General features: G+C 57.6%; 1 protein-coding gene across 3 annotated transcripts in view; it reads right to left on the bottom strand.

Moving 5' to 3' along the window:
• CEMIP (cell migration inducing hyaluronidase 1) overlaps positions 1–20,750 on the bottom strand; it is a 111,704-nt gene that overhangs the window by 11,059 nt on the left and 79,895 nt on the right. For all 3 annotated transcript variants that reach the window (XM_019743519.3, XM_019743520.3, XM_074317309.2), the window contains 11 exons: positions 19,042–19,217; positions 17,613–17,822; positions 12,074–12,279; positions 11,464–11,533; positions 10,537–10,665; positions 8,897–8,982; positions 7,902–8,033; positions 6,521–6,556; positions 6,287–6,442; positions 3,017–3,197; positions 1,700–1,915 (listed from right to left, as the gene is read on the bottom strand). In XM_019743519.3, coding sequence (XP_019599078.3) covers positions 1,700–1,915; positions 3,017–3,197; positions 6,287–6,442; positions 6,521–6,556; positions 7,902–8,033; positions 8,897–8,982; positions 10,537–10,665; positions 11,464–11,533; positions 12,074–12,279; positions 17,613–17,822; positions 19,042–19,217 — 1,598 coding nt within the window. The remainder of the gene's footprint in view (positions 1–1,699; positions 1,916–3,016; positions 3,198–6,286; positions 6,443–6,520; positions 6,557–7,901; positions 8,034–8,896; positions 8,983–10,536; positions 10,666–11,463; positions 11,534–12,073; positions 12,280–17,612; positions 17,823–19,041; positions 19,218–20,750) is intronic.

Raw genomic sequence — 20,750 nt, 5'->3', positions numbered from 1 at the left:
GGCCAAATAAGGGCCTGTGTCTGAGGCTGGTGTTTGCAGCCCACACCACACATGCAGGCCAGCCAACGCTCTCTGTGCGTCTTCAGAAAAGTGCTCTGTTGAGGAGACACCAGTGGAAAGTGGGGAGCAGTTTGCTTAAGAGTCAGATGGCAAATTGTGAAGACAGGAGGGGGCTAGGAGGGAGGAGAGGGGAGGGAGAAGGTCAGAGCACGGCTGCAAATACCGCTCCCCTCACGGGCTGTCGCCCTGCTGTTATTCAGGGCATGACTCCCACCTACCCGCTCCCCTAACCCCACTTCCCTGCCTGTCTTCCTTTGACCATCACGTCCACCACTCACTTCAACTCCCAGCCCTGGCCACACAGCAGCAGGGGGCTCCCCCTGGACCGTCCCCACACCCACCGCCTGGGCAAGGGGCCTCTGCCAGGACGCTGTTCTCCACGGCCGGCCCTCCTTCCTCTCGCCTCCACTCACTGCTCTGCGTGCACCTCCTCAGGCCCGTCTCCCTCTCAGCACATGGCCTCACCTTCCACTCAGGAACACACACCCTGCACTCCCTGCCTGCCCCCAACCCAGCCCTTCTTCCTCTGCCCGCCCCCGAACCTCCCACCTGCCCCCAGCAGGCCCTGCTGCCATGTGCCCGCTTTCCCCCAATGGCCCTTCCCTCAGCCTGGCACCAGCTCCCTCTCCTGTGTCACCCCAAACCCCCTTTTAGCTCTTTCCTAACACCCTGAATCCTAGTGCCACCGTGCTGGTGCTGTGAGGACGACTCCTTCCTGTGTCCTGCCCCCTCGGGCCCCCCCTTTCTCAGGTACTCATCAGTCATTCGTCCAGACGGTAACAGTCAACGACCCAGTCGGAGCGCCCGCATTCCAGACACTGCCTAAGCCTACGCGCTCCCATGCAGCAGCCACTGGCCACTCAGCGCTGGAAACACGGCCAGGGTGGCTGAGGCCCTGAATTGTACGTCTTATCTTAATCAAAATGGAAATGTCAACAACAACAAAAAGCTGTGTCCCAGTATTTTGCATCACACACAACTTTGTTTCGATAGGACTAGCGGCGACTTTGTCAAAACTTTGCTTCTTAAGCGAGTGGCTCTGAGTGTAAAATAAGCAGTTGATTTCAAAGACTTAGAACAGGAAAAAATATGAATAAAGTGTTTCATTAGTGAATTTTTATATTGACCACATGTTGAGGTGATGGGATTTTGAGTGTATTGAGTTAAATAAAGTGTATCGAGATTAATTTCACCCGTTTTCCTTTTGAATGTGGCTGAGAGAAAGTGTGAGAGCACATGGGTGGCTTACAGCCTATTTCTGGTGACGGGCTGTGCCTTATGTCAACCTCCCCACCTCATTAAGGAGGTTCGAGTTTTATCCCGAATTTACAGATGAGGAAACTGAGGCTCCTGACTTGCCCACGGTCACACCATTAGTAAGTGCCGGGGCCTGGCCTGAATCCACACAGGGACCTCAGAGCGATGGCTCTTTGTAAGCATTCTGCTTACAAAATGTTTTCACTGTGACTTTTTAAAAATCCCACTGGGTGAGGAGGAAAAGTAAAAAGAATGAAAGAGAAGGAACACAGAGCCTATCTCCTTCCAGCCCAGAGCCAGGCACGCAGCAGGCTCTGCCCCCACGCCTGTCGCAGAGGCGAGGGACCGGGGACCCCAGGGAGCCGTGCCCTTGCGCCCCCACCTGTGCGTAGCGCCCGCTGCACACAGCCCCTCTCCAGTCCGGGACATCGATGCAGTCCGGGTGCCGGACCAGCCAGTTGTCGGCCTTGGTGAGGTAGGAGCCGGGGTACTCGGACACGGAGCCGTCCACGTCGTGGAACACCGACGTCTTGTCCCCATCCATGTCCAGCTGGTTGAACCAGGGCCCGGGCTCCCCGAAGAACACTCTGGAAGTAATCTAAACAGAGCCCAGGAAAGTCAGGCTGGGCCAGGAGGTGAAGGGGAGCTGCGGCCGTCGTCAGGCCAGGGCAAAGTTTCCAATTTCTGCTGACATTACATACCAGCCAAGCCCAAGAGGCTCTCGGGCGCTGGGGAAACCGCAAGGCTGACCCCTCAGACGGGGCCAGAAAAACAGCCCCATGGTCACCGCGCCCCGACTCCCAGACCCAGCGTGGTAGTCTGGCCTCTGCCCTCGAAGCTGGCTTCTGGGGTGACTTGGAGAGTGCTCTGGTGCCCGGGCTCAAAGGACCGCAGAGACAGGTGGGGGGACACAGCAGTGTGAGGGAATGAGCCTGAGGGGATGGTGAATGTGTGGAGAGAGAACAGACACGCGGGGAGGGGGCCGCGTGTGAGTGCGTGGTGTTTCAGGAAGTCTTTCCACATGAGCCCCTGGAGATTTCCATGACTGGCCTTGCTCAGGCCTTCAGTGGCCTGAGGAAAGGGATTAGGTAACTTAAGTTTCCCATCGTTTCCCTCAGCTTGCCGTAACTGAGCAGACAGGCAAAGGGCAGGAGCAGAGGGAGGAGGAAGAAAGGTCTGGGAAACCTGTAACGGGAAGAAAATGCACGTGGGGTGGGGGTCTGCCCTGTCCGTTGCCCTGATCTCGTCACCCCCAGCTCCTAACCTGCCGGCTGTCTGCAGCCAGGAGACCCCTGTTATGCTCCAGTCTCACGGAGAGATCGAACCGAGCAGCTTCCACAAAGATTCCCTTAGACACCGCAGGCTTTTAAATTAGTTGTGCCAACGCAGGTGGCCGGGTCACAAGCAAGACGCTTGGAGGCACAGCCTCCGAATCCCGAGTCCAGCGAGACTCCCGCTGAGGCTGAGTGGGCTCTGAGCAGGGTGAGGGCAACAAGCGTCTCCCCAGACCTGACCTGTGGGGCAACCCACGCTGTACTTTTCCAGTTTGGATGCAGAGAGAACTGGGATGGGGCCCAGCCTGCTCGGAGGCGGCCTTTCAACCCCTGCGGTGGTGGCAGCGGCTCAAGCTCCGGCCCCGGGGACGTGACTCACTGCCCAGCCTGGGCTTGCCGGGAGCCTGCCCTGGCGCCTCACTCACCGGGACGTCCTCAAAGGCAATGCTGGTCACGTTGTTGTGGGGGCAGCTCTGCCAGGCGTTGTTCAGACGGAAGGCCAGGGCGCTGGTGTGCCGGCCCTCCAGGGCCGCAAACTTCCGGAAAGTGCAGTTCTGAATGTTGACGGGGCCGTCATAGAACTGAATTCCCCGGATGGGAAAGTTCCTGCGGAGTTAGGGAGGTCAGAGGTCAGGGACTCACCACGTTGTGCTGCTGTCAGTGTTGTCTGCACCTCCGAGGGGGGGGCAACCATTCCTCATGCCCCCCCCCCCAGGAACTCCCCCTCTGCAAAACATCGTTGACTCGTTAATTTACTCAGAAAGCATTTATGGGCACAGCACATGCAAATAAATGATCGCTGGGTGAATTATGGGATGGATGGATGGATAGATGGATGGACAGACGGATGGATGGATGGATGCATGGAGGGATGGATGGACGAATGGATGATGGATGGACAGATAGATGAATGGACAGATGGATGGATGAATGGATGGATGGATGGATGGATGGATAGATGGATGGACGAATGGATGATGGATGGACAGATAGATGAATGGACAGATGGATGGATGAATGGATGGATGGATGGATGGATGGATGGATGGATGGATGGATGGATGGACGAATGGATGATGGATGGACAGATAGATGGATGGATGATGGATGGACAGATGGATGGATGGACGGAAGGACGGATGAATGTATGGATGGATGGACCGATGGATGGATGGATGGACAGACGGACGGACGGATGGATGGATGGATGGATGGATGGACAAATGGATGATGGATGGACAGATAGATGGATGGATGATGGATGGATGGATGGATGGATGGATGGACGGAAGGATGGATGAATGTATGGATGGATGGACCGATGGATGGATGGATGGACAGACGGATGGATGGATGGATGGACGGATGGATGGATGGACGAATGGATGATGGATGGACAGATAGATGGACAGATGGATAGATAATAGATGGACAGATGGATGGATGGATGGATGGATGGATGGATGGACGGACGGACGGACGGACGGACGGACGGATGGAATGACGGATGGACCGATGGATGGACAGACGGATGGATGGGTGAATGGACGATGAACAGACAGACGGAGAGATAGACGAACAGACGGATGGATAGTGAGTATCTGTCTAGCTGCTGGGTTGAGGTTTGGGAGAAGAGTCATTGTGTAAATCCTATAAACGCTACTGGAGAGTGCCAACATCGTGTCCCTTGAGAGGAAGAGCCGTGAATCATGATAAGTCTTAGTTGCTGTAACAATTTAATCAGATTAAGACGCAGATGCATTTCCTCTCTGTGACTAAGCCTTTCAATTGGGAACGTGCTGGATTTGGGGAACAGAGGGCGCAGGACTGTGGCCTGCCAGAGGACCCCCCGAAGCCCTGATACCCAGGACACAGGAAGAAGACGCAGGAGGAGGCCACAGGCTTTGGGATGGAGGGACTGGTGACGGGGAAAGGTTGCCCTGGGCCCAGCAGGGGGCAGGGCACCCAGACCCGCCTGTCCCATTGCGGCAGACTCCGGAGCGGGGCCCAAGGGGCCGGCTGGGCTTGCCGTGGCCTTTCCTGGGCCTGGCCCCAAGTCTCGGCTTGCTCTTCTCCAAGCCCAATTTTTCTGCTTTTACTGGTCTCTGTACTCTGGGCCAGCGCCCTCTCCATCCACAGTGAACATAAGAAAGGGCAGAAAGACAGAAAGAGCCCAGAAGAGGGATCTGTCCACGTGTCCCCCGTCTTCACACTGGGCTCCCCTCCCTTCAGACTGGTTCCCGAGGAAGCGCCTGTCACCAGGCTCCCCAGTGTGGCCTCCGTGGACCCAAGGACGGCCTGCGCTTGTGTATGTTACACAGTGACTGTTTAACATCACGCTCCAGAGTCCTGACTCCTATGGGCTGGCTCTGTGCACCTTTCCATTTAAGGCACTCTGGGGACAGCCCACGCTCGCGGGCTCTATGGTTAGACTGTGCTGACCTTGCCTTCACACCCCAACCCAGGCCCTGACAGGACGAGTCACCCACGACTAGGACTGTACAGTCCCGGGTTCCTGCTCACAAATGCAGTTTGAGGCCCTGCCTGAGGCTCACAGAGCTGTCAGGCCACCTGAAACAAACTCACCTCTGGAAACCATCACAACATTCCGGGCCTTGTGGCTGGTAACCCTCAGCAAAGAGACCAACTCTGCAGACCCAGAGTTGCTCCTAAAATGTTCTGCAGGGAGCGCTAGGACTCTGAGGTTACACAGAAGCAAGGGCTCTTGACAGCTTGTGCCAAGGAGACTGTGGTTCTGTCTGCAAAACCCTTCCAAACACACACATCTACTTGGGGTGAGAGTTTAAGCCTGTGGCCTGTGTAGCAAGGCAAGAATGGTATTTCCCTAGAGAAAGAGAAGAAACCTCGGGGGGCAGGAAGGGCTGGGCTCAGCACTCGGAGGCAGGGCCCCCATGCTGCCGGCCAACCCACAGCCTCACTCTCTGGCCTGAATTCACGTCTGAGCAGAAAGGGACAGCTCCGCGCCGCTGAGCCACCCAGGCCGTGGCCTTCAGAGCTCACGACAGCAGCAGGGGCTGTTAGCGCCTCAGCTCTCCAAGTCCCCTCCCGCTCCAGCCACCTCTGGTCACCCACCCTTTGTCTGAACTCCTGCAACACAGAGCCCGGGACGCTCAGGACAGTGCTGCTACTGCGCTGTGGGACAAATCTGACCGCTAGAACATTCTAGCCCCTAGGGCCCACACAGAACGAGTCTCATCTGCCTGCGGACGAGAGCCTGACAACGCGACAGCATCTGACCTACGGCTCCCGGTTGTGAGCCCACCTCTTGGTTGGAGAACACAGTCTGCACAGGACACAGCTGGGGCTGTGTCACCCTCCTGGTTGCTCTCCCTTAAGTACGCTTGGGCCTGACTCTGTCTCTCTCTGCCATCCTCAGAAGGGGGTGAGATGCTCCAAGTCGGGGAGCTCTCCGAGGACACTCCATTCCCGCCAGTGTAGCCCAGAACCACACAACGCCACGTCACACTCAGCACAGGGGCCTGGCTTCTCTCTTGCATTCTACATCTCACCCCCCCGCAGGGCAATCTCAGTGGTGTCAGTGATTTCTCTGACCACTAATGGATGAGGAATTCACCGTCAACGGGCAGAAATCCCCAGCTGGCCTCTTTCCCTCCCGTGCTGCCACCCAGGGAAAGCCACACACGACAAGGGAGCCGCCACGCGTGCGAACCTACTGGCCTATAGGGAGTGTCCGTCCACTGTGGTCCAAGCCGCCGGGGCCCCAGATCCTGTTGTCCATCATCTCTGTGCCCACGTTGCCACTCTCGCCAACAAACAGGCTGTTCTTTATTTCCTGCTTGGAGCCGTCGTCATACGGGAAGGTGCCGCCACTGCAGGGAGAAGATGTCTGGGGTGAGACGTCCAGAGGCAGCTTCCCACGGACCCCGCACAATGGGGGCTGCTCTTACCTGGCCAGGGTCAGGCCGATGCCATTGTCAGCGAACCTGGGGACAAGAGTAGACAGTCAGAGCATGCTCTTGCTGCACATGCAGTGACGCTGTGGAGGGAGGGGGCTTTCTGTGCCCTGGTGCCACACTGCAGACCCTGCGGGGCGGAGCCTTTCCAGAAGCATGGGGTCTCACAGGCACGTCAAACTCGACGTGTCTAACAGAGCACAATGACCTAACCTCAAGCCTGTTCACCATCCCGAAGGCTCCATTTCAGCTCAGCTCTCACTCTCTGAATTGTCTCCCATCAATCGGGACGACTGCAGTAGCGGCACATCTGGGAGTGACCCCCACACCTCCCCTCAGCCCCCACCTCCGCATCCAGAGGATGTTAGAGTGATCTCCCTGGAGTGGACACAATGGCAGCTGCTCAGTCCTTGAAAGGCCCACCCCCCCACCCCCGCCTGTGAGCGCTGACTGTGCCAGCACTGCCCCTCGGGGCCAGCACTTGGGCCACCTTGGAATGAGCCTGTGGAGGGTGACAAGGCCCCCGCCCCCATTGGCAGGGGCTCCAGTTTGTCTGTGTGGGGCCTGAGCTCCCAGCAAACCGGAGCTGAGACAGTCACGACTTAGAACACTGCAGGCAGGTGTAGCACTGGGGCCATTTGCTGTCACCCGCCTCACACCGTCATCTCGCGAACGTCACTGAGCCTCTGTTCTAGGGAGGAGCAGCTCATCTCACTGAGTAACATCTGCATTTGCAGGAAAGTTCTTCCTCTGCGGAGCTGCAAGTGCCCTGTGCGTGGAACTTCCACCCACTAGAGCCAATTGAACACGCCTGCCTCCTCTCCCACCACGGCCTTCAGCACCGGGTCGGCTCCCGTCTTCCCTTTCCCCGCTCAAGACTCAGGACTTCCCTGAGCCCCCTGTGCCTCTGCCAGCTCCCCCTCGGCACCTTCCATCTCACCTGACTCTCGGGGGGGCTCTATCGCTGAATCAGGGGCCGTCTGTCTCTCCCCAGGTCTCGCTTTTCTGAGCAGTCTCTCTCTCTCTCTCTCTCTCTCCCTCCCTCCCTCTCTCTCTTGTGTCTGTTTACCTCCTTACACACTTTCACTTCCTCTTGCCTCCTGTCACCTTTATTTTTCCTTTAAGTGGTCACAAGAAAATGGAAAAACACATTTCCGATATAGAGATTCTGCTCTCCCACATTTAACACAACAGACAGAGCAGGAGGCCATCCCATGATACTCCTTCCCAGCAAACCCCCACACCGCTGCCTGTCCTTTGGGTCCTTGTGCAGTGTGGGCTGGTGGCTCCCCACAGGGACCTTCCAGCCGAGCTCGCTCACCTCTGCGTTTGCCCCATCCCCACCTTGCCCAATGCCCCGAGACTCTCCACTCACCGGCAGCTGTCCAGCCACACGTCCCCACCACGCAGCCAGGCCCCGTGGTCCTGGTTCTTATAGGCAGTGAAGTGCTTGATGATGGCAGGTTCCCGGGGTTTCAGCGGGTCAGCATCCTGGTGAGGGCTGTATCTGGAACACAGGACGGGGAGGGCACGGGGTGGGGGGGACTCGTGACCTGACTCCCTTCTGGGCTGTGAGCGCCTCTCTGCTCACGACGCCCGGAAGACTCTGCTGAAACAGCAACCGACTCCCATCACCTGGGCTCAGGGATGAACCTTCTGAGCTCGATGCAGAAGCAACAGGTCTTTTCTCCGGGGCCCAGCCCCGTGCAGATGACACACACGTCACCTCCCTCGTTCACAGCACCCGCCCAGGCAGGGTCAGAGCTCAGAGGGGACTCTGACAGCCAGTGCCAACCTGGCATGCAGTGCAGCCCGCACGGCCAGGAAGGAGCGTGTGAGATGCCCAGCTCGCCACCACCTGGGGGAGACCTGACCTAGGGCCTTTTCAGGGGTTCAGCTTCCTGGATGCTGAACCCGGATGCTTGCTGATGCCCAGTCCGGTGGACGTCTTCCACGGACATGATCATGTCGCTTGCGTTACTGACTTGACAGAGACCAAGCAATGTGGTCTCTGGAAAGGGTGCCGGTTTTCCCAACACCCTGGAGGTTCTGACAGCACCTTTCAAAGGTAGCCTCAGCCGTTAGCTGGGCTTCAGGTTTCTCTCCAGGGACAACCTGCGTGTTCCTGCCCGTGAAGTCGAGAGGGAAATTCCCCAGCTTTTCTCCTCCTCTTCTGATCCCAGCCCAGCCCCCTGGCCACTGCTGCTCATTTCCCAGGCACTGGCTTTGGCTAAAACCTGAATTCAACCCGGATGTAGACACCCTGAACCCTACGCCAGACCTTGGTCTGTGCAGGACACAGAAAGCGCTCCACCGACACCTGCTGAATGAGGGAATGGAGCCGAGTGGAGGGGCCACCACGGAGCGTACCTGGCAGAGATGACAGACAGGAAGGGCCGTTTGTCCTTGGCAGAGGCCTCCGTTGTTTTGACGCCGTTGTCTATGATCATGCCAGCCTGGGGAGGGGACACATTTGGGGACACGTGAGCTGCACTGCAGCCCAGGCACCTCCTCACACCCAGCCTCAATGCACACTCCTGCAAGCTCCAGGAAAACCAGCTCTGCTCTCAGGACGCATTAATAGGAGTAGGGGGTCTACAGTGAGGGAGGTGAAGAGCCTGCTTGGTTCTGCACCGCCACGTCCAATCTGATGTCCTCTTTGAGGTCCAGTTGAGGAAACTGAGGTCGAGAGGGGTTAAGGCCACACAGCCAAGTCCATGCCCAGAACTCACACTGCTTCGGGACGATGCCTATGCTTTCCTGGGAAATGTGTCCGCAGTGCATCCAAGGAAATGCTGACCTTAAGTCTTGTCATTGCCTGGGGCAGGCTATGTGGCCCACCCAGGGTCCTGTCTGGGATCCTATGTGACTCAAGGAGAGAACCTCACTTTCTTTGCTTTGTCAGCCCTGGGTGAGTGGGAGGCAGGGCGGCTCCATGCTGCTACCCAGTGACACCGCATTCCTTCCTTCCCAGAGCCCTTGGCCCAAAGTCGGGTTTCTCTGCTTTCCTAATTGGAGGTCACTCTGGCTATTGCATCTGCTGCTACTTCCAGGGAGGCAGTGTGACATGAGTCAGCAGATGTGTGGCTGCACTCACTCCCAGCTCTGCCCTCATGACCTAAGGCCCCTCACCGCTCAGGCGTCAGCTGTGGGCTCGGTAAGACGGGCTGCCGACAGCGATCTCACAGATGGCCGTGGGCCTAAGTAAGACAGCCCAGGTGAAGAGGCCCGCAACAGGTCCCATGTGGGGCCGGCTTACCGGGCGCGGGCACCAGGCACGGGCCTCCTGCGCTCAGAATGCAGCCGTCCAGCTGGAGGCTGCTCGTCCCCCCCTTCCCGTCTGCCACCTTCCTCAAGGCCATCCCTCCGCCTGTGCCCGCGAGCCGTGGCCTACTTCCTTGGGGGACAGCATCCTCCCCACTTATGCCCGTTTCGCCCTCTTCAAACACCCGGGTAGCACGGCCCACCCCCACTCATGGAATGTCTTCTCAAGGAAGGGGTCTGAGAAGCAGCCAACACATTCTGTCCTCTGCACCCGCCTCTGTCTGTGTGGTGACAGCTCCTTGAGGCCCATGGCAGCCTGACACGCCCCCCCCCTGCCCCCCGAGGCCTGGCTGTTGCCCTCTGCCCCGGGAACTCTTTTCTTTCTTACCTTCTGGAACACAACACTGTCTGGGGTCCTTTCTCTGCCTGCCCTGCCCAGGACCCCTCCCAGGCCCCTCCCCGAGATGGAAGCGTAGGTCTGGTCAGAGAACTCATCTCTTCCCTGGCTCAGCCTATTGGTTTGGGTTTTGGACTTGACCCTGAATGTGCCCATTCCCCTCTGGGCCTCGGTTTCCTCATCTGCACCACTAGGGACCAGGGGACCAGCCCTGACATCCGGGGCTCTGGGTATGCGCTGCCCCCGGGGCCCAAGACCCCGTCTGCCCCCCAGAAGCGTGTCCAGTGTCAGCCCCAGCTCCCTCCCGTGTCCACAAGTCTGTCCTGACGGGGGTCCCACACAGACTTACCCGATAGTTGGAATGTGCTCGGTTGTTAAGAAACTTTCCCAGGGGGATGTGCTCCGAGTAACCTGGGGAGTACATCCCCACCGAGGGGCCTGTCGGCACATGGTGGAAAATGAACCAAAATCCAGTTTCCTGGTGGGGGGAGAAGGGGAGGCCCCGGACTCAGCACCATCCAGCTTCCGGTCGGGGGGACCGAATGGCCCCAACTCGGGGCCGGCGTCCAGCACTCTCCCCCCACAGGTCCCCACCCCCAAACACAGCTCCGGGAGCAGTGAGAAGTCTGAGGCAAATGCATTTTGGGGGCGCACCCTGACTACTGAAACCCTTCACAGGTCCTACTCTGTTGGCCACGGGCTCCGCACGGCTGGGTATCAGCGTCATCGCCTCCTCCTGACACGAAACAGGAGGATTTCATGATACTCTCAGCTTCTCTTCCATTCTACAGATATGAACACTGAGGCCCGAGACGGCACTGAGCCACTCGGGGGGCCTTCGGGGGTGACAGCAGGGAGGGTGGCTGGGAGCCGGCCACGCACACAGAACGCCGTTTGCATCCGGTGCGCCCCCGGGCACGTCGGCTCTCCCTGCCTCGTTTCCACCAATTAGACGGTAGGTAATAGCACCCACCTCATCGGGTCGAAGCAAGAACTAACGCAGTTTAGCTTAGAATGTGACTGTGCCAGGCAGCATTCCAAGGGACAATCACGTCGCCCTCATGATAAGCATTACACATAAAGTGCTCTGTTCTCATTGGCTACGACCACCAGCATGACATACTGACAGCCATCGCTAAAAACCAATCCGTCGGACCCCCTCTTCTTTCTAAGCCTGACCTGGGGCTCAGAGCACACAGAGCTCAGGGTAGGCTCCGACCCCCCAGCCCCTGGCCCTCACACGTACTTTCCTCCAAAAAGGGGTATTTCTGCTCACCTCGGACCCTGCGGCAGCACAGTTGATGAGGTTGTTGTTGGGATTGGCCATCCAAAAGGTGGACACGGCACTGCGGGGGGTGGGGGGCGGGGGTCAAAAGGCGTCACTCACACACGGCCCGTGTCAGGCACGCTGACGTCGCTGCCAGGAGCCTCGGAGCAGAGGCTGGAACCCCGAGTGCTCGTTATAGGCGGTGCACTGAAGCACCTCACGTGGTCAGATGGGAAAGGGGCTCGGCTCTTCAAGGGAGACGCCATTTGTGGGGGAAGTGAGAGGGGCCCTAAAACACAGGTAAGCCCGCAGAGCCCAGGAAAGCAGCCCTTTCTCAGGGAGAGGCCGTGGACTCAGAAGGCGGCTGCATGGAAGCACCCTCTCCGCCTCTGCCTCTGTCACGCCCAGACCCTGGCAGCCGAGGTGGCAGCCTGCTTCCTGCCCTCACGGCACCACGCGGCCTCAGGAGAAGGCCGAGCAGGAGAACTGGGGCTCTTTGGACACGAGTGGTGCACATGCAGCGACTGAGAAGGGAGCAGTGAGAAGCCTGTCTGCGGCGCTGGGGCAGCAAGTGGGTCGGGGCTGGGGTCCCGCCGCTCTGTGGCCTGGGGGGACTTACTTGCAGTCCTGCCGGGGCTTGGGGATGTACCCCGGGTACGAGTCCTCCGTGATCATCTTACACATCCTGCTGTCGCGGTCGGAGGGGAGGAGGGTTCCAGACTTGACAAGGAGCCCAAGACAGTGGTGAAAGGTGTTGCGCTCCTCGGGCCCGTCCTCCGTGAAGAAGCAGTGGCCCAGGGAGTCATAGCCCACGACGTCCTGGACCTGCAGGGGTCAAGGCGGGGGACGTCTCACCCAACGTCCATTATTCACGTGCTCATGCAGTCACTCAACAAACACCGAACAGCATCGGCCGTTCACCAGGCCTTGTGAGGGCTTTGGGGGTGGACTTGACAGGGGGGCTGGGCCTGGGACAGGGTGATGCCTTATAGTCTCTTCCCACTGGACCTGCTAGGGCTGAGGCCCACGGTGTGGGGACGGGGACGAAAGGTTAGAAGTGAGTCCTAGGAGACCCTGGACGAGGTCACGTGAGCCTGCTCTGGGAGGTGGCCTCACCTGGCCAGGTGGGCTTTGCAGTGACACTGGGGTTGATGGCCCTCACTGTGCCCTCGCCCAGGAAGCCGAGCCAGCATCACCGCCCACAGTGCATGGCAGGTCACAAAGTGACCCCTGGCCGGGACCCAGAAAAGGCTGCCAGCTCCAGCCTTCATGCCCTTCTTGGAGTCAGTGTCAGTGGGGGAGCAGGAAGACCATTTGAAAACATCGCGAGACCTGGGGTACAGTCTTAGCCGTGCACCTACCCACACAGGGGTCTTAGCGAGTCTCCCAACCTCTTCCACTGAGTTTCCCCACTAGACAACGCAGGACCCGAACTCCGTGATCTCAAGGCCCCTCTGGGTTTGAACCCTCTGGACTCATCAATCTCAGAACCAGAAGGTCCTCGGAGGGTCTCCACCCCGAGCCCACGTCCCGCCCAATGCCAGCCTGTTGACAAGGGTCCTGACAAACAGCAGCCTTCCGCTTGGACGCCCCAGAATGACACACTCACTACCTCACAAGGTGGCCTGTCCACTGTGGGACACAGGATGGCAAGAAGCACCTCACTTATGTTGTCTGATCTGCCATCCTCATCCCCACCCCGTGTCCTGACTGTCCAACGACGTCCCCTAACAAGGGACGGCCCTGCCCCCATGACACCTGATCAGCTCACACCTCTTACGCACCCACCACGGTGCCAGGCCCTGGGAAATCCGCACACCATCCAAAAACAACTGCGCTTCAGCACCGCTGACCCTCCCAGGGGCCGTCCTGGGCACTGCAGGATGTTTGGCAGCGTCCCTGGGTGCCCACCGCTGGACGCCCGCACAACTTCCTCAGTCGTGACAACCACAAATGTCTCCGGACATTCACTGCCACACATTCCACTGGGGAGGGAGTGGGTGACAAACTGTCCCTGATCCAGAAGCGCTAATCGAGGGTAAACACCCCAAGTGCCTCCAGCCTTTTACACGACAAAGCTTGCCTGCTCCCCAGGTGCCAGGCAGCCACGCTCTGCAAGCATAGAGAACTAGGCCCCTTCGTGCCCCAGCCCTGGGTGCGGCGCTTACACCTTCTCAGGTTGCGTAACGAAATCCTACACAAGCCGGTCATGTTTTTTCAGAGACGAGCAAAAGGAGACTACCAGTGATTTGCCCAAGGTCATACAACCCACGTGCGCGAGCCAAGGCTGGAACCCCTGTTCTCTAACTGTGCAGCTCACCCCAGAAGGGAGGGACCTAACACACACGCTGCTTTGTTCCAGGAGCCCTCCGCTCTCTCAAACAAGCACCTCTTCCTTAATCTCTGGTCCTAGACAAGGGCGTGACCTTGACTCCTATCTGGTCCCTCAATAAAGCATTTCAGTCGATACAGTCATCCAACGGGACGGCTTAGTTTTCTCCTCGTGAACGATGCAGGGTTGTTATAAATAGCCTGGAAAGACAAGCCTGGGAGACGAGGCAAGGGAACCAGCTGCTGGAGCCGGCAGGGACATCTGAGCAAGCTCAAGGCTTTTACTGTAATGCAGACTGTGCCCCGGCAGGGACGTGGAGCGTCCGATGGCACTGCCAGGCCTGCGGGGGAGGTGTGCTCAGCCCCAGGCCACCTGCCTCCTGCCCACAGCTCTTCCTAAATCCCACGCACCCACCCACCACCCACGGTCTGGATCCCACTGTGGGTACCCTTCCCTGAATGCAAGTGAACACTGAATTAGGGATATTATTATTCTAACAAATGCCTGAGACAGAAATTCCCTCCGAGACCCTTGAGATGTGCTGTGGAGAAAAATCCTCATGGAAAGCAATGAAATAACTACCATCAAATGCATTACATACATTGTTTCTCTTAATCACCATCACAACTGTTGTTCCCTTTCCACAGATGACGCAGAGACTGCGAGGGCTGCCCAAAGTCACGTCCTTTGTGAGGACAGAACTGAGACTCGATTCTTCACCGGTCTGATCCATAACTTGTAACTAAGCATTCTCCAAAGCACCAGAAAGGGGAAAAAAACAACAACCCTTTCCTCTTGGGTTCGTTTCTTTCTCCTCATTAGGAGGGGGGTGAGGATGGCACATAGTCAACAGAGAAGCACGATGAGGCAGAAGAAAAGCCCTGGGTGGGGGAGGAGAACACAAGTTCAGGTCTTGGCTCAGCCACAAACTTGCCGTGTGACTTGCCTGAATGTGCTAGTGTCTAGGGTGACTCCTAAAGCCCCTTCCAGCTCTACCACTCCACCACTGTTCCGTCTGAGAACATTTCTCATCGCTAAATCCTTAGTGTGACACAGCTCGACACAGACAGGTGATAGATACACAGACAGACAGATGATAGACAGACAGACGATAGGCAGACAGATGACAGACAGGTGATAGCTAGGAGCTGGACAAACATACACATGCACAGAGACGAATGGGTGACGGCCACCCAGGCCCCGGCACGCCAGCCAGAAGCACTGTGGAAGATGTCTGCCGTTCTTTTGCACAAGTTGTATTTTTCCCTTTCTTCTTTGGGTCATTTCCTGTTGATGGTTGGCAGTCATGAAAGCGAGTCCTAAAATCTGGTTTAAGTCTTTCACTGTTGTTGGTCTCCACAGGAGACCGTGAAGGAGAAAACCCCTGAGCAACCAGGGCTGCTTCATTTAGAGGGACCCTTAGTTTGTCCTATGAACCAGGACATTTGTGAGGGTGAAAGAGGTGCCCTTGGGAATCAAGCTGAGACAACAGCACAAAGTGGAGCCTGTCTGTGAACCAGCACACAGGGTCACCCCAGTTACCCCAGGGAATGACTTCCACCCCCAACCTGTATATAGCCAGAAAAAGAAATTGCTGCTTAAAACAAATATAAACAGAAATGAATTATACCCGTTTCTGCCTTCTGGGTGGGTGTGATGTCATTCATATTAGTGACAAACCTGACAACCAATATGACCATGCTTTTGAAAAGGAAGGCTGTAATTTCAGAGCTTCTACCATTTCCTTTTCTTTTTTGAGCTGCTGAAGAGCCTACAGTCGGTGGTCATTTGTTTTGCAGTGCCTTACAGGTAGGTTTGCCGTTACAGATGGCCCAAAACCTCGCCTCTGCACTTTCTCACCGACCACCTGGGAGAGGTCCTGTGGTCACTCCGTAGCAAACATGAGGAAACTGAAGACCTAACTGATTGGAGCTGCCCGCGCGCGGTCCCACAACAAGTGGGTGGGAAAGCGCAGCCCTATGTCCACACCACCGGGGGTGTGTGCGTGTGTGTACGTCCGAGGTTCAGAACAGCTGCCACTCAAACCAACCCTGCTCTGTAATTCCGGCCTTCTACTCATCTTAATACCTTAATCTTTAGTGACGTTAAACGACCCTGAATTTAAGCTACATTTAAGGACAATACTGCAGAACAAATGCTCAGAATGAGTGAAGATAAAGAGTAAGAGTCGGCTTTTTCTAACCAATTCTATATTGTTCTTTCCACCACTCGGAGCTTAACCGCCAGCCCGCGAGAATATCTACGACTCCCCACCTTCCCTCTGTGCACTCGGGGAAGCGCCCGGCCAGCCGCTGCGCCCAGGGCCGGTGTGTGACAAGCCCTGGGCCGGGCATGTCATGTACTCATTCCTTACGACCACACAGGGCCAGCGGGGCTGTCCCCCCTTTCACACAGAGGTGAAATGACTGGCCAGGTGACACACTGGTAAGGGGACGATGCCACAGGGAACCCGGGTGTGGGCTCACCCCAGGCCCTCATCTGAACGTATGGAAACCCTGCTGTCTCTCTGCCTCCACCAGACACCATTTTCCTTTGCTGCCTCCTGGGGCCAGAAACACACCCCACAGCCCTCTCTCCACCTGCGAGGTAAACCAGCCCTGGTCCCGCTGAGCCGGTGGGTGGACACAGGGTCTCAGGGCTTCTGGAGCACATGCACCGCACAGCCCAGTGTGGCGTGTTCTTTCCTCGCCTGAGTAGGGAACTGAGGTTCAGAGAGGTTAAGCCACTTGCCCAAGGTCCCACAGCTCACAGGCTGTGGACCAAGCCCTTGGTGGCACTGGCCTGGCGCATTCACCAGGGTCCCAGGACAAGGTGGGCATGAGGTATACCCTAGAACACAGGTCATTTCGTGGGACAGCGGCGACTCTGCCCCAGTTTACTGCTGCCAGGCAGGGACTGGGTCTGAAGCTGCCAATTCAGCCCACTTTCCAAGGAAAGGCAGGAATCCAGATTTTCATGTGAAATCTCTCAACTTTTAAATGATGGAAACTAATTTGAATGTTTCTTTAAACACCATTTAAGCCAAGCAAAACACATCTGGTCACTGGACGCAGCTTGCAGGGTGCCATTTTGTGACATCCGGTTTTAAAGTTCATACAGGATGTAAGTTTAGTCCATTTAGAGGAAGTTCAATTTAGTGTAAAATTATCAGTTTAGTGTAAAAATGATCAAATGCTTCTCTAAACACTGTATAAGCCAAACCAAACAGAACTGGAGTCAGCTTGCAGGGTGCCATTTAGTAACGCCCACTTTCAAAAGTTTGTAGAGGATATAAGTTAGTTTATTTAAAAATAGATCTGTTTAGCGTAAAAATTATCTGTGCAAATCAAGACAGGCCTATGACACACAGACAATTTTCTCTTGAAGACCCTTCTGCCACCGCACCTGCTCTGGAGGACACTTGCCCGTTGCTGAAGCTGACGTCTGCTGAGCAGACCCCAGCAGAGTCTTGGACGGCCCCTGCCCGCACCCAGCAGACCTGTCATGCCACGTGGTCAGCGACGCGCCCCGATTTCCTGTCCCTGAGGAGTGAGCAGGAACTGGCCCTGTGACCACCCAGCCTCCATCTGGGTGCCCTGCGGCACAGAGACGCCCTGTTTTCTCCTTCTTCAGAGCTTGCTGTCAGCTGAGATCATTCTGAGATCTGAGCTGAGGCTGGTTCAGCCCCCGCTGGCCCTGGACTAAGTGACTGGAGTCAAGCACGCTTGCAGCCACATGGCCCCTGGGCCCAGCAGTGAGCCAGCTGGCACGGCGGGCAGGGTGAGGGCTCTCCAGACCCTTTGCTTCCCCGGGAAGGGGCGCTTACCAACAGGCCGTTGGAGCCGTGGACAGTGACGCAGCGAGAGAAGGTGTGATGGATGGAGAGGTCCTTGACGTACGTGGGCGGGTCGTAGCCGCCCCTCTCATCCACGTCCCCTGCCAGGTGGAAGTGGATCGGGTACTGACCCACCAGCTGCTGTCCCATGTGCTTCAGCTCCACGCCCTCCAGATGTGCGGCCGTGAACCCCAGTGCAAACTGCAAGAGGAGAGCCGAGAGTCAGGAGGCCGTGAGTCGTTCACTGACCCCGCTCGCTGGGACCCACATTCCAAAGTGCGCATGGGTCACCCTCAAAGGGCGTCGTTAATCCCCGCCCCAGGTTCTCAGCCATGAAAGGTGTTTTCTGCAAATGGGTCAGACGCCTGGCCCTTCTTCCCCAGGGACACAAGGAGCTGTGCATAACATAGGGACCTGGCAAGACAGGTGAGCTGCTTGGAAGGGAGGGTGCAGGGGGCCAGGGCCGGGGCTGCAGCGCTCACACCCTCTTCTCCAGCCACCTAAGCCCGAGTGTCACGAGGAAGGGAAAGGTGTCCAAGTGTTTGGGGATTACAGAGGCTGGGGGCACTGCTCACACGCAGCGAGCAGGGACCAGGGATCCCCAGGCCTGCGACCAAAGCCTGGGTCACCTGGGAGGCCGGCAGCGCCCCGCTGTGAGCTCTGGACTCTCACGCCATTGTTGTTCTCTGTTATTTACCTACGAGTCTTATCCTCAAAGCACATGATTTTAGCTTCAAGACAATCTCCTCACAAAACCAGCTATTACGCTGCCAGCTTTAGTCCCGAGCGGCAGGTGGCACATGGGGAACTTCAGCACTTTACAGACAGAGGCCACGTCAGCGACCCTCGGAGCTCGGAGCTCGAGGCTGGGAACCGTGAGCGCCAGCGAGCTCCCACGATTCCCCAGGCAGTCGCGGGGCGGGGGGGGGGGGGCTGCCACTCCTCTCCGTCCCTGCCTGGACTCCGCCGGACACTCCCAGGCTAACTCCGTGCTACAGTTCTAGTCTCCTCCCTGCTTATCGGGTCTTCTCTGTATTTTAATGGATCTACTGCACACATGACTTTTTGTGAGTCCAACGCCAGTTGTCTCAGGAAGGGATCAGGGTTAAATAAGGAGAAAAGGGCATGAGAGCCACGATTCGGGTGAAAATCGTGAAGGGAGGGAGTGCAGTGGGACGTGTGCCATGTGACCGGGATGTTGCCCGATGGCCCCAGGTTGCCTCCATCACCTCTCCTGTTCCCAAGTACTGACAGGTGGGACAGCACCCAGTGGGCAATACATGGGGCGTCTCCCCTTCCAGAAGGTACTCTTGCCTTGGCCCCCCTGCCCTGCACCCCCTCCCCACCCAGAATCCCGCCCGCAGGCCGCCTCATGGGAATTCCCCTGGGTGGGCCGCAGCCTCCTCCAGGCAGATGGTACCTTGATGTGGCCCCCGAAGGTGTCAAAGTCAAAGAAGTTGCAGATGTGGGCGCTGTAGGGGTAGCAGCTGGCCTCCATCTCCCCCATGACCACGATGTTGCGGGTCAGCAGCCCGACCTCAGCCCGCATGTCCACGCCATCGATCTCCTCCCCGATGTGCAGGTACATGGGCTTCCCTGGGGCAGGAGGGGGTCGGGGTCAGAGGGCGGCACCACCACCCCCTGCGTGCACGGTGGTCCCGTTTCCCAGAGGAGGAGGCTCAGGGAGGTGGATTTCCTGGTCTGCGTGAGGCCCCAGGATTCACGGCTACATGAGCTTAGGTCTGAAGACTGCGGCCAAAACAGCTGTTTGCCCCAGTGTCTCCCGCTTCCGCTTTCCGGCACTCACGTCGCCTGTGTCTTAGCTAACGCATGGCTTGCCAGGAGAGCCAGGCGCTGTGGCCAGAGGATGGCACCTTCAGGGCGGGAATGTGGCTGTGTGGGGGTGGGCCAGCCTCCCCCAGGGCGGTGAGATCCAGGCCCCAGAGACGGCAGAGCGACGAGAGGAAACCTGGGCTCTGCCGACCCCACAGAGCTCACGCCGACTGCCGACCAGCTGGGATCCTTGAGGACGTAAAACGAGCCCCTCTCTCTTTAAAGCTACTGCTGTCAAGCAGGGCAAATCCATATTCTGCTGAAGTAGCCCAACCTGCGTCCCTCTTCCCTCAGCCGCATGGGGGGGTGTCCACAACCAGATTCTCTGCCAAGCCCAGATCGGAGCCTCTGGTCCAGCACCGTGGCCGGGCTCCTGGTGCGTCTATGGAATCACATGGCAAAGAGCCTGCACCCCACTCCGCACGGCCCTCATCTCGACCTCTCCCTCCCCTGGCCATGGAGGACAAGGCACTTTCTCCCTGGTACCACTGACCCCAGTGCCACGCCAGGGTGACAAGAGTTTGGAACTGTCTTTGATCTGCAGCCCCCAATTCTGCCTCCACAGCAAACCCCAAATCCTTTTCTGAAATACAGAGTCTTAGCCTGCCTCTAAATTCAGCTCCTTGCTGACCCTGCTGACCTGGCTGGCAGGCGCCTGCCCTGCCAGCTGAGGATGGCACTGCAGAGAGCAACACTGTCTCGTGTGCATCCGCAGGCTGAGCCACTCCACAGACACCACTTGGCTTTCACGGTGACCTTGACCTGAGCAACCCAGCACACACCTCATGGAGCCCCGTGACCCGCCAGGGCCCGGGGCAAAGGCCGCTTACGCTTACAACAGCCCCGCAGTATCTGCCCACAGGGACCATCCTGGGAAGAGCAGGCTCCCCTTCCCGTCCATCACCCACACACCCCGTGGTGGGCCTGCAGTATTTCTAAGAACGGTTCTTGTTTCGGAATTCTGCAGACTCAGGGAGATGGGGGTTTCCTGGAAGCGTCTTAGTTCAAGACGTGAAGCTGGCTCACGGCAAAGCCAAATATACCCTCTGTGGATCAGCACCAGCTTCCTAGAGCTGCTGAAATTAGCACCAATGTAGTGGTTACAACAACAGAACTTTCTCCTTACAGTCCTGGGCAGCAGAAATCCAAACCAGCCTCACTGGGCCGGTAGTGTCCGTGTTGGCAGGGCTGGGTCCCTGCGAGGCTGGGGGAGGACCCGATCGTAACGGTGCCTGCGTCCTTTGTCCTTCATCCACTGGCACCTCCTCCCTGCCCAAGGCGCACCCCTCTAATCTG

The sequence above is a fragment of the Rhinolophus sinicus genome, chromosome 13 (assembly GCF_057876585.1).
Source record: "Rhinolophus sinicus isolate RSI-liver-muscle chromosome 13, RSI-T2T, whole genome shotgun sequence".
Lineage (NCBI taxonomy): Eukaryota > Metazoa > Chordata > Mammalia > Chiroptera > Rhinolophidae > Rhinolophus > Rhinolophus sinicus.
The sequence above is the reverse complement of the archived record's forward strand: the minus strand, read 5'-3'. Positions and strand labels throughout refer to the sequence as shown.